The 17,653-nt window shown below is 46.1% G+C and overlaps 1 protein-coding gene across 1 annotated transcript; it reads right to left on the bottom strand.

Moving 5' to 3' along the window:
• Window positions 1-462: 462 nt before the first annotated feature.
• Window positions 463-11,544, bottom strand: T265_09760 (hypothetical protein; the record flags this gene model as incomplete). The annotated part of the gene is made up of 12 exons (XM_009175931.1): window positions 463-1,106; window positions 1,146-1,264; window positions 1,311-1,442; window positions 1,482-1,676; window positions 1,717-1,878; window positions 1,935-2,124; window positions 2,169-2,339; window positions 2,389-2,522; window positions 10,456-10,626; window positions 10,668-11,189; window positions 11,230-11,457; window positions 11,507-11,544. The coding sequence occupies 11 exons, from the start codon at window positions 11,454-11,456 to the stop codon at window positions 463-465; spliced, it is 2,667 nt and encodes an 888-aa protein (XP_009174195.1).
• Window positions 11,545-17,653: the final 6,109 nt, after the last annotated feature.

The following is a 17,653-nucleotide window of genomic DNA, read 5'->3' as shown; positions in this document are numbered from 1 at the left end:
TAAAATGCGAAACCGATATTCAGCCGACTAATAAATCTGCGTATCGTGCTGGAAAGCAAAAAACGGAAGTTGGATACGTATGCGGATTCGATAGTTACATTTAGCGCTCGATCAATCACAAAAGAGACTTGTTCTGAATGGCAACCTCGTCAACGATCTAGGGCAGTCTAGGTTCAAATAAAACAAAAGAGAACGTGTACGAGGCCAAGCGGTATGCATTTCGGTTATCCGTTAAAAAGTTTAACAAACTCTATCACATATTCTGCTCATTATTTACAAGACGACACATGACAGCACACAATGCACAATCATATAACCGAAATAATGGTGTGTGTGTGTGTGGGTGGACAGAGTGGGATGGAAACTCTAGGTCACGTGGGCGTATGTGCTGTATTCTGTACACTTACAGTGGGCGTGTGTGGGAGGCACATGCGCATGCACGTGACCGATCAACCCGATTGATCATTGCCTAGGTTGATACCATGTGTACTGAGACTGCGTGCTGGTGAAAGAGCTGCGGTTTCGATCACTGACGTCAGAGTTCAAGTCGAGGACGGTCTGTGATGCAGTACCTGTTTGAATGCTTGCATCGGTGGTTACGGAGCTGGCGGTGGTGGCTATCGTCGCGGAGTTGGCGTTGGTCAGTTCAGACAGTAGGGAGAAAATATACGTCAGCACTTTTGATGCATTCTCAGATGGATCGATAGGACCCAGAATATGTTGCATTCCTTCCAAAATTACCGGATTATTCTTCAATGCGTCTACAATGGATTCCTTCACGTGTTCAACGCCAGAGTCCGCTAGGTCAGCCAAAAGAGTACGAAGCTGTATCTCAAGGTCATTGTCGTCTGTCTGCATAGGACCAGCATTGTCGGGGAAGTGATTCAGGTGACCCGAAGTGGAGGGATTGCGTTTAGCCACAGAGGTAGGATCAACAGGTTGAATCGATTTCGCCATCTGCCTGGCGGCCGTGCTACCAGTCGTGTGACTTATGGAACCGGAATACGCATCTTTGACGGCAGGACCATTCGACTGCCGAGTTATGGAATGTTGGTGTTCTTTACTAAGATGTGCAGCAGTCATATTTGCTGACGCTGACGCAACGGCTGAGATGAGAACGTGATAAATGGAATAGATGAACCTACCAGGCTTGGTCATATTACCATCTGATCCTGTTTTCTGTGCTTTCAGTTCCATCTCTTGTCGCAACATGCGGCGACGCTTTTTACTCCACATTTCGTGACAATCCTGGTCTACAGGCAACCTGAAAGACAGCAATTCATTTCAAAGGGAAAGAAAAAAAGACTAACTTTGGAGGAGCGATACGCAGAGGATCGATCTTTTTGAGCCACGGAGAATCCAACGCTTGCCGCGCACTACATCGTCGGCGCGGGTCCAGTTGAAGCATGTAATCCAACAGGTCGAGTGCCATTGGTGGGATGCTAAAAAAGAACATACACTGGGAGACCTGTGGAACCTACACTTTATATTCCTCTCGTACACGACGACGATACATTCGTTTCGGTTTGAATGTAGCATAGAACGGTAGTTTTTCCACATTTGGCCAAATTGCGGGGTCTGGATAGCCACATACCCGTGAAATAACTTCCATCTGCTCCATCTCTTCCGCAGCTTGAAACATAGGTCGACGAGTGAACATCTCTCCAAGAATACAACTAGACGGATAGGAGACAGTAGAATAAACGGCCAACTTACCCACAGGACCAAATATCCACGGCAGGACCGTAGCGCTCTTCACCTAACAGTAATTCTGGTGGTCGATACCACAAGGTGATCACTTTATTCGTATAAGGCCTTTCCTTATCACCGGCGACGTACAGACGAGCCAAACCAAAGTCCGCCAATTTCAACTGGCCACTAAACATGGCAAGATTGATTGGTGTGTGAGAAAGAGAGAGAAAGGAATAACCTACCGGTTATTGATCAATATATTGGAACATTTGATATCTCGGTGCAAAAAATGTTTGTCGTGACAATAGTTTAGTCCGTCCAATAGCTGTTTCATCAACGATGCAATGTGCTGTTCCGTGAAAGTGACAAAACCGGACTCCAAAATTCCGTACAAATCGTGATCCATGTAATCAAATACCAGATAGAAAGCGCCTGAAAACGAGGGCACGACTGAACGACTACGAGAACATACATACCTCGATCTTTCTTGAAATCGATCGGATTGTCTTTGTCTGTGACAATCTCACAAAGATTGACAATGTTCGGGTGTCGCAACTGGCGTAAAATTTTGATTTCGCGTACGGCCGTGATGGGAAACCCTTCACGTTCATTTTCCAAACGGACCTTTTTCAATGCTTTGAATTCGCCTGAATAAAGAATGGGTGTTTGGAGATGGGAGTTGTAAACAGGGCAAACCTGTGAGTTTATCCCGAGCTTTGTAAACATGCCCGTAAGTACCCTCACCAACTTGAACGAGCGATTCAAAGGCATTGACAGAACGTTCGCCCCATGTCTTGTTGTTGCGCGATTTGGACCGGAGTTCACAGATTCTGGGACAGAGTGCGAAAAAATGAGACGAATAAGCGAGTAGAACATTTGATAGACATCGGCACCGTAGAAAACCGCGCGTCATCCGTTCTTTTTTCATTCAGCCAAGTATAACTAGTTGTATCATGTATGGAAGCGCTGAATTCAGGATAAACTGGTTCTGTACTTTGATATGAGTGGTGGGTAAGTACCTCCCACTCAGTATCGGTTACATAGCTACGTCCCGATTGTCACGTGGGATATTAACATTGCAAGACATTCAGAAACGTCTTGTTCTATTGCCGAAATGAAAAGGATGACCGAGTGAACCAATAAAAACCACAAACACATGTACCCGAGCCTAGGTCTACCAATTACGCGAACGTAAAGTTCTACGTTCGCTACTAATTTGGAAAGTCAAACGAACCTGTAATATGCGATTGATGGGATCTTGAATGGACAGGTCGATCATATGACTGGGAAGTATTCACAAAGTAGGTTTTGGAAATCCGAATAAGATGTAGACAACCATAGTTGCGCAATTAATAACATCTAAACCCTCATTTCATCGCTAGGCGATTAGGCTTTCTAGTGAAAAACGCTAATCATGATCATCATCATTGAAGACAACATCAGTGTTCAACACTAGTGCTTCACTGACGTACAACCCTGATAAGAGTGAAGTAAAGAGGCTGAAGAAAGCATTCTCAATTAAGGGATTCTCCCAGAGACCCTCCGATCTGTCGTGAAAGTGACTCCCGACTCCAAAAAAACATGTAATTTAATGCTGAAAGTTTTGTCTTAAGTGAAGCTGTGTTCTGTCGATTAGGTGATTATCACCCGTCTTATGTCACAAGCCTGAAAGCTTTCACTTGTGGCGCTGTTTTGCGGAAAGCTCAGAACACCGACAAGGACCACTGCAGTGTCTGTGGAGCAAGTGTCCCCCACATATTCTTGACCGTCCTTAAGGCGCTGTACGTCAGCTCCCGCGGACGTGTGAAGGTCTACAGGAAACCGTCACCTGAGTTCACTTCATCAAGTGGTGTTAGGCAAATCTCTCGTCTTTCACATTTCCCGTTCAACTCCGTCATTGAAATAATTATGGAAGCTTCACCATCAGCCGCTAATACCTGTGCCGTCGAAGTGCTCCCAGGGAATTCCAGTGCTTGTCTGATCTGGTGGAAGGTCTTCGAAACCCCGGTGTTCAAATAGCACCTGACGAAAACCTTGTCGATCTGGGATATGCAGACGATATCGTTATCGTCTTTGAACAGAAGGATGAACTGATCGAAGTCGTACCGTCCTTTGGTATGCACTTTGCACCCACAAAGTGCAAGGTCATGCTCATGGACATACAGTCACTGAACACACCACTTACAATCCAAAAAGAGGAGCGTTTTACACACCTTGGATGTTAGGTTAGCTGGGAGTGTAGTGTGACAGATGAGATCAATGCACGGATTTGCAAGGCTCGAGTCTCGTTTGCTCATTTGAGGCGAGAAGGCTCAGTGGTTAGAGTGCGAATGTTTGTGGTTCGAACCCAACATCTGCCTCTCGACTTCCCCTGTTTAGGCATGGGCGACCTGACAGTATCCCAGCCCTCATGCTTCCTTCTGGTGGTATGGCAGTTAAGCACCGAAAGGGTGCTACAGCTGAACGACTTTTCTAATTTGAAACACCTATGGCATCGAAGCGGTAGTGCCCTGAATCTCAAGGGACGCGTGTATCATGCTACAGCGCGGGCTCTTTTGTTGTATGGTTGTGAGACTTGGCCTGTTTGAGTAGCGAAACTGAGACGTCTTCGGGTGTTCGACGATCGTTGTCTCGGAATCACAGCTCGTGTGGGTTGATGTCGGAGAAACCGTAATGAAGTAATTAGAAAGCGATTTTTTGATTGTGAAACACACTTCCATTAAAGAATGTGTCCAGCACCAGAAACTGTGTTGGTTGGGCCATGTATTGTGAATGTCGAACAGTGCTGTTTTCTGTGCCTAATTCAGAGTGGCGACCAACCCTTGACCTGGCGTAGGGGCGTGAAAGAAATTACGAAGGGTTTGGGTGCTGTCGGTGATGCTCGTCTTCCAGGATGGGACTGCGAGATCCCCATTGCGCCCGGTTAGAGACGCTGCAAGATATAGCTGCTAACCAACATCAGTCGCGTTCTTGTTATCAGTTTCTACCTGAATTGCTTGAGTGAGTGTCTGGAGGTGTAGGTACTTCGGAATAACTATAGTAAACTAGCACTGAGTCTCTTCCCTTTCCACCTTGATTCTTTTCTTCACAATAAGGCTTTCAAAAAAATCAGGGTAATACGGCAGCGAACACTGATATCCTACTGTCGAGGACGATGACTGGCATCCAGTTTAGCCCACCTAATTTCAATAAGGAGCCCATAGTACCGTCAAACATACTGACTTTACTATCCTCCAGAATGGTGAACGACGGCGAGAAATAGGCTTTCGCGTTGACACGTCAGGGAGATCAGGCAGCTTTACACCACTTCGTGGAAACATTCACAAGCGAGCTGCATTCAAAAACTAAAGTCCGTATGCATACCGTGACCGTCCAACCTCTATCATTATACGTTAATGGGACGCAACCGATCCAAAATGTCAATTTTCGCAGGCTCGAAGTATTTGACCACTGTTGATTAAAGCGAATAATCGAAGTACTTGGGAATGACAGTACTCAGTGACGATATCGAAAGCACTGTTATGATACTCTTCGCCTTTTCGAGTTCACCCAGGAACAGAATACAGTGGTTCGGCCACGTCCTCTGCAAACCAGACTCTAGACTGCACAGGCTCTCCCTGCTCCAACTGCCTTGTTCAGAATAGCGTCCCATCGGTGTGCAATTGAAAGCTTGGCTCTCAACACTTGAAGCCAACGTTGAACCGCAGGCGGTCTGTAAATCAAGCGATGGGACAGAAACTGACTGACGCTGCTGCTGACCGTGCTCCACAGGCAACAGTGATCTAGGGGTATTTTTTGAGTTAACTTATTCCTCTCCAGCAGAATGTCACCGTAAACGAAGAAAAAACGTGGACACACCAAAGTACTTCAGCTATCCTATCTAAAACTGTTGAGACGTTTAGGACGTGTCCGAGAACGAGTTAGAAGAGAGACCAAGTTATCGAGGATAAACAACGTGTTATTTGTCTAAGAACGAGCGTGGATGAGCTGAAGTGCACATATAAAGGTACAATACGAGTATATAGTAATTGCAACAAGCAGCGAGATGGCTCAGTGGTTTGGGCGCGAATTTACTTAACGGAAGGTCCGTTGTTCGAACCCAACCTCTGCATCCCAACTTCCCCTATCTAGGCCTGGGTGTCCTGGCAATACCCCAGCCCTCGTGCTTCCTTCGGATGGCATGGCAGCCTTGCGACGAAAGGGTGTTGCAGTTGAATTATTATTATTATTATTATTATTATTATTATTAGGACAGCTGCCATCTTGATGTGCTGGTCGGACTTCAGTGCTGCAATGATCCCGCAAGCTACACTGGCTGGAACTTTGTCCCATGTTCAAAGGGGAGCAGTTAGACCAAGAACAACCAGACCCCATACTGCGAGTAATCGTGCTACGAGGCGGTTTGGGGTAAAGTTGTACTGTCCTCTGTGACAGGAGTGTGAAGATAGTAAGGTGTCTCCCCCAGGCGACCAGTATGTCCATATTCATGGAAGCTCGAGAGTTGAACTGAGCTCCAGGTTTCCTAGCAGTTAAGGCTCAAGCTTACTATCCAGAAGATCCGTGGTTCGGACCTGACCACTGCATTTGACCGTTCCTGTCTGGGTTTGGGCAATCTGGTAGTATCCCGGTCCTGATGCGTTCTTCGAGTGGTATGGCAGCTAGGCACCGAAACGGTGCTATAGCTGAGCCATAATTATTATTTGTTACTATTCATGCAAGCAGCGATACTGTCTTCCCCCGATAGAGGACGGGTCAGAAAAGGTCGGCCAGAAAAAAAACCGCACACTCCGATCGCCCAACTATTGACTGCGATCGCCGGCTTATTATTCAGTACGGTCGATTTATCTTTATAACTAATCAGCCTAGTGCTGTTATCTTACACCTACTGTCGCAGCCGCATCACAAGTGAGGCGGTAATGCCTTACTTCCTGCGCTATTGGGTTAGGTCAACCAGCTGTAGCGGGTCTAGCAAGTTAGACTACTGAGTTGTCTGCTGCGCAGGGTCCAAAAAGAAAACCCTACTAACCGCTGCCTCTCGAGTCAGGCTACAGGCAGGGTCCTCGAGCAAAACCTTACATCCTCCCACTACCTTGTGGGTCAGACTTTTGAACCAAAGGCTCAATGTGGGGTATCTGAACCAAACCCCCTTTCTCAGCCTGGGCAACCGAGAAGCATCATTTGCCTGCACCGTTCTTTGTCCACCGAAGTCCTTCCCCAACCCCTTCCATCCACACAAGCAAACGTTGTTGGGTCATTTGATTGCCAATTATCTGACCACAGTGCCTTATAAACCCCGCTACCTTTTAACGATAAACAATGTAACACCGGCTTATACACTCATCTACCCACTAGTTTCGTTTTGATGGGAGACTCACCAGGAACCCAACTGAATCTTTCCTTTACGGTGGCCTTATTCAACTGGATTTCGCTACATCCGACCGCCTCATGTTTCAGTTGGCACGATATTTGAGATACTGCAAAACATTATATACATGTAGTACACTACTCGTAAGGTTGCTTAAAGCTTTTCGACAGTTCGTGTTGGTTCAGCAAGCTCAGTGAAGAACACCATAAACGCGAGATTCAGCTGGGTTCCAGGCGAGTCTCCGGTGAGAACTAAATTAGTACAGATGAATGTATAAGTCGAATTTCGTGCAATTTCGGTAGTATAACACAAGCTTAACAATAATTCGGGGACTTCGCCTACTTGATAAGCCCCGCGAAAGACCAGTCCGGCCGTAGGTACGTCGACGCTGTGCGAAAACCACCGTGGCATCATAGATACTCCCTGATTTTATCCTTTGAAGATTGATTGCACACGTGAGAGCCAAGCTCGGTTCCGTCCTGAAAGAGGATGCATAGGATGCATCGGTCACACTTTCTCCGATATTCCCATCCAGATTGAGATTGCCAGAGAAGTTTTCATGAATCTGCATCACCTGTGGCGTAGGCGTGGCATCAGCTTATCCACCAAGGATTGGGTTCACAGTGCTGCAGTGCGCTCTATACTACTATATGGATCAGAAACCTGACCGTTGCGTGCTGAGGACGTCACAGGATTTTCAGTGTTTGACCATCGATGTCTTCGGAGCATTGCTCGAGTCTGGTGGGAACGCCAGATCAGTAATGTTGAAGTACGTCGAATGGTTTTCGAAAGTGACAACTCGCCCTCAATAAATGAACTGATCACACTCCATGGTCTGCATTGGCTTGGTCACGCGCTCGGTATGACAGCTCGTCGACTTCCTAGAAGAGGCTTTTTGCATAAAACATGTGAAAAGTGGAAACGAGCCAGGAGAGGCCAAACGATGACTTGGCAGTGAAGTATGAAAGCCATTACCAGCAAATTCAGCTGCCCCGATCATTGTCGTCTCCCTGGATGGGGACCGCGAGAGGGGCCACATCAATACGGATATTGTCGGTGATGGTCCAGTCGCGCGCTCAGTGGCGCTCGCTTATTCGAGCGACTGCCTCCAGCGCATGGCTCCCATCCCGATCTTCCTAGTGAAAAATATATGGACATCACTGTTTTACGTATCACTTATATCGACTACCGCCTCCAATGCGTAACTATCTACCCCACCTCCCTACATCACCAGTGAACGAAACTGCGGCAGCTGAAACTACTGTACGAAAAGTGCGCGGTTAGTACGGCTGTGATGAGACTTCTTTCGGAAAAGTCGCACGAAAAGTTAAAGAGCATCACACCTAATGACATAAACTGTCTGAGTGATCCCATGTATTGTCCAAGTGCAAGTTGGTTACTGTACTGATCATCCAGCCGTAGATGAAAGATAAGCTGTTCTGGATAGTTGTTCCAAATGTCCAGGAGATCAGTGACATGCATCGTCAAATCAACGGACTCTTAAAAACCCAGATTTGGAACTTCGACAGTACTTCACAATAATTTTACTACCCATAAGATTCAACAAAACGCCACATATAGTCAACTAGGAGTGATTAAAGTGTGACGGATGAGTCCAGTGTACGAATCTATAAGGCTCTACTCATGTCTGCTTATTGGAGTCAGAGATAAATCCCTGAATCTCAAGGGACGCGCGCATCAGGCTTTAGTGCGGGCTGTTTTCTTGTATGGCTGTGCGACATCGTCCCTGAGCAAAACGGAATTGATACGTCTTCAGGTCTTCGACAACCGTTGACTCCGAACCATAGCTCGTGTAGGCTGGTGTCAGCGAACTGGCACCGAGGAAACTGAAAAACGATTGTGCAATCGAAGAATGTATCTAGCACCAGCGATGGCTATGTGATGTATTGAGCAGGCCTAATCATCATTTTTTGAAAAGTGCTTTTTCCGTGCCCAATACAGAGTTGCGCAGACAGAGACCTGACAGACAGGTTTGGGAAGGATTATGAAGTCTGAGTACTGTCGGTGAGACTCAACCTTCAGGATGGGGTCCGTCTGATCTCTCCTGTTCATGATTGGAGACTCTGCGGTAGATTGCTGGTAATCGATGTCAGCAGTGTTATCATCAGTTTTTACCAGAGTGTATAAATGAATGTCTGTAGATGTGGGCACCTCGGAATGATTGCTTCAGGTTAGCATCAAGTACCCTCTCTATCCACTTTTATTCTTTTTTTATAATAAGACTTGCAAATAAATTGCTGTGGTACGGCAGCAAAGAATCAGAGTTGAAGAGTAATGTTGTGCTGTCGACTACGATGATGACGAATGACTGAACTACCATTAATAGGTCTCAGCAGTAGGAAAGCACACCGACGGAGACAACCAAACTATCTGACAGGCACTCTGGGGCACAGAGGTTCACAAAAAATCGCGTATACCATGACGCCATTCAACGCGTGTTGGTGTAGCTTTCTGGGATCCGAACTGCACTGGGTTGATGATGTTTGTAGACTGAATGTGTCTAGCATGCACTGATGATACGACTGACAAACCCTCTATCATATGACCTTAACAGGACATTCCACGTCCTTCCAAAGTAGCACGAAACCGAAAACTTCAGTGCTTAAATTCGGCCCACATATACTCTATGGTGGGCTAGCCGAATCTTCATTCTTACCGTCATCTTATACTGCATGGCACTGGCGCCTGGTAGTCAAGCACAAAACCTGAATATTGGCTGTTGGGGCGGATTTCGAGCGATTGAGCCTTCGGCTAGATAAGCTTTGATAAGGAGTGACCTCACCAGGAATCGATCGACTAGTCGTACAGAAGTGGGTTAGCAATAAATGAACCGGCAAAAGCCATTTAAGACTTGCGGTTATGATCTCCTGGCTGGTGGTGATCCTGTGAAGTCAAATACGATAGCCACGATGACGGAAGAGACGTTATTTCCCAAAGGTTAGCAGGCTGAAGTGTAACAACTCAGCTCTACGCCGGATGTGGCTTTTAAGACTTCATTTTGTATGCACCTGTGGCGTGCCTCCAGATCATATGTGGACAAGTTGGATGACAAGCATTACTTCCGGCAACGATTCAACGGAACTCCCATTCAACAATTTGCCTTCACATGGTTCGAAATCCAATTCATGTCCCCCATTGCTACTCCTTTTCGAGGCCTGATTGCGCGTCTCTAAAACAGTGTTGACGCACTGCTGATATCAGGAGAGGTTGTTCCATCAATATGATGCGCAGGTTCTTGTTTGGAGAAGTGTTAGCTGTCTGGGAAAGATAGGCTTTCATCAGGCTCGGATAGAATTTACGAGGGATATGGACTACTCATGAACAAGTTTTAAATCATAGGGAGAGTAAACAAACAACGCAAACTACATAAAACTAACTTCGGCAAATGCGTGATCCCTCCATGGCCAGGACGCTTCGGTGCGGAGGAATGGTGGTTTACGGCTTTGGAAAAAGTACTGTGACTGAATGACTCGAACTTGGACGTTTCGAAACCAGGAGGTAGGGGCAAGTCGGCAATAGAAGGCTTTCTTGTAAAGTCAGTGGAATCGCTAATAAAAAAGAAAGATGTTATCGAATGAAACGGATTTACTTCTCATGATGGTGTGCGACTGGCTGTTGCTTTAAATCAGGTGCAACGGGAACAGTGTCAGAGGAAACAGCAGAACGCTCTGGGGCCTCCATCACAAAAGAATCCTCTAGAATGGTCCTGGGACTAGGAGTCGGCTGATCAGGTGACGCTTGCACGTCAGCTGACGCCGGTGGCTCGCCTGCGCTCACCGGTTCGGGTGGCAGGGCTATTTCATCTAAAGGAATGCCAACATCAGGGCAAGGTGTCGCCTCTGTTTGTTTCTGATCGGAGGTCGGGGGAAGCGGGACCTCGGTAAGAGGACATACCGTGCCCTCAACCGGCTGCGCTTCTACTGGCTCGGAAGACTTGGAGGCTCGAAGAATCTTTTCAGTGAAGTTGGGTTTTTTGGACAGCTCAGAGAGTAAGCTGGACCGGAATTTGAAAGCTTCAATATCTGTACATTTGGGAGAGCTGCGGCGCTTTTCATGCCTGCTTCTCCCTTCCCTACTACGACTTCTCGAGTGTTTTTTGTGCTTTTTCTTCCTGTAAAAAAGGGTTACATATAACCGAGGGAAGCGCTCACTTTTTGTGATCGTCTATCAAGTCCTCAGGAAACCATTCATCACCATGTTTGCGTTTTCGCTCCGAGTGTCTTACAAGGTCATGATCCAGGTCATAGTCCTTATGAGATCTGTGATGCTTTTTAGGTTTGTGCTGATGTTGATGAAACTGTTGCTGAGACTGCACTGTATCTGGTTCATCATAGGAAACGTATGTATCCACAGGGTAATGGTGGTGCCGAGTAGGCATGCTGTCGGTAAGAATCCCATTGATAATTCAACAAAAAAAGCGTAACGTACCGATCCTCATAAGCATCATGCCGATAGGATCTGGGCCTGAACGAAAGCATGACAATACAAAGGGTAGAAGAAAACCCACATTTGTTCTGCAGAAACTTCCGCAGTAATTCCGTAGGACCAGCCGGTCTGAAATGAAAGAAGTCCAAGGTGAATGAAGCCAAGCACGTCCTTATTGTTTTTAAGGAAATTATTTTGCTCCCCATCTGAGGCAGTCTCAAAGTATGGTTGTACGACGCAGCCGATTTAGTATAGAAAGTACTCAATTTTGTTTACCAACCGAAGGATGCTGTCACTGAGGCAAGTGAATGATTCTAGTTTACGTTCATGAGAAGCCATTTCTCAAGAGGAGTTATCTTTTTGTTGCCCCTGGCTTGCAAAGCACCATTTGATATTTATTGTTGTCAAATTCCAATCGAAAATGAGGCTGTAGGAGTCCGTTGGACCGATCGTCGTACTTATTCTTCAAGGGCCCCCACCATATTTGGCTTCGTGCAAACTGGCCGCAACTATGCGGCTGCGGCGTCAAGTGGGTGCTTGAGTCTCAACTGTCCATTAACAATAAACAGATGAGAGCCAGGCAGCTGACTGAACTGAGTATTCTGTCCGTTCGGATAATGTCCAGGCTTATATATTTTAGCCCTCATGGCTGGCCAGAGTGGGATCGCTTAACAAACCTGGTTACTTGCTTAAAATTAATTGAGCTGACTGGTATGTTTCCCGGACTTTGACTGCCACACCGTGGTACACATCATATATTATACTTTACACGGTTACAGACACTTTACCTATAAAGTTGCAGTGATCTGTTCCAATTAGATTCTAAGGGAAAATGAACTGGGACCGTGTGCAATAGGAATAAAACAATGAAACTTGTAGATTGGAGCAGCAACACGTTCAAACTGAGAAACCACCATTAGTTTGCGTTCTAAAATGTACAGTATAAACAGACACACACGAATACCTATTGATTGGAGCTGGAGATAGCTTGGTGGTTAAGGCGTGAACTTACTGATCAGGAGGTCCGTGGTGCCAACCCAAACCCAGCATCTCGACTGTTCCCATCTAGACTTAGATAAGCTGGCCGAATGCCAGCACTCCTCCCTCCGTTGAGTGGCATGGCAGCTAGGCACCGAAAGAGGGCTACCGCTGAATGATTATTACTTGATTTCAAGTACTAATGATGGCAGGTATGAATAAATCATCGTCAAACTGTGAAGTACTTTCGACGTACGACAATCATTTTCCTCACGATCACCAACACCAGCACTGAAAGTCAAAAATGGCTATGGTGAATAGTACCGCTTAAATGGAATAACGTGCACTGTTACTGCCATATATAACGTCAGAAAAGTACAATGTGGTGCACCTTCTCTGTGGCTGCATGAAATTCAAACCATGCGACAGTGTCGTATAATGTTCTCTCGGTGGGAACATGTGGGTGATAGAAAAATGGAAAGACGGTTTTCGAGAAATACACTCATTTGCAAATCAATTTGGTTTCCATGAGACTCAACTGAATATCTCGTTTACGATACTCCACAACTGAATGTGCTGCACACAGGCCGCTTCGTTATCCAGTTGGCACGATATTCGAGGTATCGCAGTGTATTTTTATAAAGGAAACTACTCACAAGGTTGCTGAAAACTCTTCGACAGCCCACGACCGGTTTCGCCCTTCTTGCGGATCATCAGGTAAGCGCAGTCCCCGAGTTTACGTCAACCCTATGTTCCACCCGAACTCAATCGCACACATTCATTTGCGCACAAATTCGGTCCTGACGGGAGACTCACCTGGAACCCGTCAGCATTGTGCACCTCACGGAACTCCATGAAGTCCCGAGCAACATGACAATATGGAGAGAAACTCGGCTCGGGAACTGCGCCTACCCGATGAGAGATTTAGTTGAGTCTCTCGTGAAAACCAAATTGGTTTGCAAATTAGTGTATTGTATTACTCGAAAACAGTCCAATTTGAGTTCAAGTGGAACATAAGGTTGACGGAAACTCGGGGACTGTGCCTACCTGATGAGCCGCAAGAAGGGCGAAACCGGTCCTAGGCTGTCGAAGAGTTTTCAGCAACCTTGTGAGTAGTTTCCTTTATGAAAGGACAGTTTGTCCGACGAGAAGGGTAGTAGCCCAAATATTAGGAAGCTGAACATCATAAGTTCTGTAGCCTGGTAGCTTAGGTAGGAAGGTGTAAAGACCTATCTGACAACGAGTGTCCTAGCACATTGGTGTGAAGAAGGACGAGAGTAAATGGCAGATGAAGATGAGATACGAATGTAGAAATGTATCCACAAACAAAAACAGCCGTTCAGCTGTAACACCCTTTCGATGCCTAGCTGTCATGCAACCCGAAGGAAGCACGACAGATGGGATACTGCCAGGTAGCCCAAGCATAGACAGGGGAAGTAGAGGCAGAGGTCGAGTTCGAACCACGGACCTTCGGGTCGGTGAATTCGTGCTCTAACCACTGAGCCATCTCGCCCGAAGGAAGATAGAGGGTTGTGTACTACCAGCCCGTCCAAGCCTAGACAGGAGCAGCTGAAAAGTCAGGATTAAGTTCAAACTACGGACCTTCGATCAGTTGCCTTGCACTTTAGGCGCTAGTTTATCTCAAGTCGCCGATAATGGGTGACATTGAAGGTGGTTAGATTTGACAAACTCAAGCCCGGGAAATGGAGGTTTTTGCAACGGTGGAAAAACGCACCCTGCTCAAAATAATCTGAGCAACTGGTCCTAGGAGAGTGGATGTCATTGAAACGACCTCCGAAAAATGGACTGCAATCCATTCACGGAAATGTCTTCTTGAATGATTGGTTCAACACTGGTAGACACTTCGTATGCCCCCCCTCTGGAAAGACGAACTGAATGCGCGTGGAACGTCGATACTAGTCCACGACCGACGATGAAAGTCCGGCGTACAATCTCATTGCTTCAACACAGCATATGCATGGAATGAGGAAACAATTCAACAGAATGGGACACCTCGAAAGTGATTTCAATATTCAGAAAGAGTGCAAGGACATCACGCGAAAACCGCCGAGTCACCGACCTAGTGGCTATAGCTTCCAAGTTATCTTCTGGCATTATCCTACCCTGATCCGGTATCGGTTATCTCAGGTTCGCCAGAACCAAGCCTTGTTTTGTCCTGACCGGGGTTGTATCGATCCTGTCTTCACTTTGCAACAAGTACTGGGACCGCACTACGCTTCTATCACCAACAATGATTGTCTACTCCATAGCAAATATGTTTTTGACTCAGCTGATCGTCAGAAACCGTGAGTGTTTCGCGATGAAAAGTGCCCCTACTAAATTCTTCTCATAAAGGCTTTATGTCTCTTCTTGAGGATGAGTGCATGTCTACAATAGAGTCCTTTCTGAGTTAACCACATCAGGTAAGAATGTCCTCTGTCGCCTTGTCTCTTCAACTTCGGAATCAATATGCTGTTTGAGTCTTCTTTACCTAACTGTAACACCTGGGGGATCGAAATACTCCCGAGGGGAGGGCGCTTAAAGGCACTGAACACGCCTTGGATGATCCTTCAAAATGCAAACTTTTTTGGGTAAGCCAATTATTCACGCGGCATAGGTTACGCTGGTTAAGACATTTACTTCGTACATCAGAGGACCGTCTGCCTCATAGACCCTTCTTTGCCCAGCTCTGAGCTGAGAGGAAGCGACCCATATTGCCAGCCCATGGCTCGACAACAAAGAACAAAAGCACTACTGAGTAAACCCAGTCGGGTCGACAACTATTGACTCCCCGGATGGGGACTTGGAGCTCGGGGGGAACTCATTGATTTGAAGGTGAATGGTGTGAACCCAACCTCTGTATCTCGACTGCTTCTATCTGTAACTGGGAGACCTGGTAGTATCTCAGCTCGATAGCTTTCTTTGGGTGGCAAAGCAGGTGGACAACGAAGGGGTCCATTTTTATTACCTATTTAGATGCCGACCAGGGGACTCAAATCATCAACGGTTGAGGATACCGACGCGGACATGACGTAACCACGCCCTCCTGCATCAAAGCTAAGGCCTTCAACGCGTGTGAGCTCACTCTATCATCCCACTCACTCAACTGCGCACTGACTAAATTTCGTCTGGGGACGAAATATTTTTAAGCCAATCGCCAATCTCGGTGAACAGACTAACGGCCATCTGATCGACCACCAGTAAACACACCGGAGCTGCCAATATTTCGACACATTGACTATATATTGTCCGCCATTTTATTTTTTCAGATGAGTTAAATTTAGCAACCGGAACCAACGAACCGTTGGTAGATCAACTCAAATGGACATGTGGAGGTGCGCAGTGGCGTACGGCTGTAGAGATAGCTCAGTGGTTAGAGCGCGAATTTACTGATCGGAAGGCCCGTAGTTCGTACCCGACCTCCACATATCGAATGCCCGTCCAGGCACCCGTCCGGGCACCCTGACAGTATCCCAGTCCTCGTGCTCCTTTCGGGTTGCATGACAGTTAGGCACCGAAAGGGTGCTATAGCTGAACGGTTTTTTAGTGCCAAGTGAAGCTGGGTGATGGCGAGGTTAGCAAAAATGTAAGCTCTAATACGAGAGTTGACTAATGAATGCTGTCAGTACTGGAGTAATTTTCACCCATTTTCACACCTGGTCAACCAAGAGACTGACGGTCGAGTCTAGCGGTTTTTTCTTAGTCGGAGGAACTGATGTCTTTGCAGGTTTATTACGAACAGAGAGGTCCTTGCTTGTCCAGAAGTCTCATTGGGGGTGCATCTCAGGTAATTTTGTCATATCTAGCAGTGATAAGCCTAATTGCTAGGTTTGCACTTGCGTTGAAGTAATTCACTACTCCTGCATTGACTCTCGGTCCAAGAATTGCTTGGCAGGATTAGTTCTGTTAACCAGTGTCATGAATATTCTTTGTGCTCATATTATCGTTTTGTATTAACCATGCTTTCGCCGTCATTTTCAGCTTATGTACGTCTATTCTTAGAAAATTAAAGCACTATTCATTCTTGTTACCGCGACTGGATAAAATGATCGAAGAAATTTCCCGTTATGCTGTCTTTACCACCTTAGACCTACTGAGTGCTTACCATCAAGTTCCAATCAGTGAACAAGAAAAACAGTATGCGGCTTTTGAAGTATGCGGAGAGCTGTTTCAGTTCCGTCGTATTCCTTTCGGTGTAACCAACGGAGTAGCATGCTTCAACGTACTATTGACCATACAATCAAGTCCGAGAACCTAAGTGGTACCTACGCTTACATCGACGTCACTATTTGTGGGACTACCCAAAGTGAGCATGACCAGAACCTCAAATCTTTCCTTGAAATAATAAGAAAATATGGAATTACCCTTAACTGCAAGAAAAGCATCATAGCGGCCAAACAAATACGCTTTCTGGGTTATGAAGTCTCCAAAGGAATTATCAAACCAGATCCTGAACGAATGAAACCTATTCGTGAACTCCCTCATCCACATGACGCTAAATGCTTATTTTTATTCGCATTACTTATTATTATTATTATTATTATGCTTATTATTTGCTTATTATTCGCAATGGATACCATGCTTCTCTGACAAAACCAGTGTGCTTGTCGGAAATAAAAATTTCCCCTTACCGGAGCGTGTGCAACAGTCCTTCGAAAATTTAAAGGAGTTAGGGAACGCCATGGTTGTGGCAGTCACCTAAAACGCACCATTGGTTGTCGAGGCTGACACCTCAGACATAGCCATTGTTGCATCTCTGACTCAGAACGACCGACCGGTGGTCTTCTTTTCTAGAACACTGACACCGAGCGAAAAGAACCACTCTGCTAATGAGGAGGCATACACCATCGTTGAGTCTATCCGTAAATGGAAGCATTATCTCTTCGGGAAGCACTTCAGGCTTATCACTGACCAGCGGTCAGTTTCCTTTATGTATGGTTTGTCGCAGAAAAGTAAGATAAAAAATGATAAAATTCAGCGATGGAAAATGGAAATTTCCGCTTTTAGTGACGATGTCAGCTACAAACCCGGAAAAGACAATCTGGTTGCTGACACCTTATCGCGTAACCTATGCGCAAATGTGATTGGCAATGGTAAATTAAAGGAAATTCACGATTCCTTGTGCCATCCTGGAATTACTCGAATGCACCAATTTGTTCTTTCCAAAAACTT

Source organism: Opisthorchis viverrini (assembly GCF_000715545.1).
Source record: "Opisthorchis viverrini unplaced genomic scaffold opera_v5_300, whole genome shotgun sequence".
Classification (NCBI taxonomy): Eukaryota; Metazoa; Platyhelminthes; class Trematoda; order Opisthorchiida; family Opisthorchiidae; genus Opisthorchis; species Opisthorchis viverrini.
This window is presented reverse-complemented; position numbering and strand designations above follow the sequence as displayed.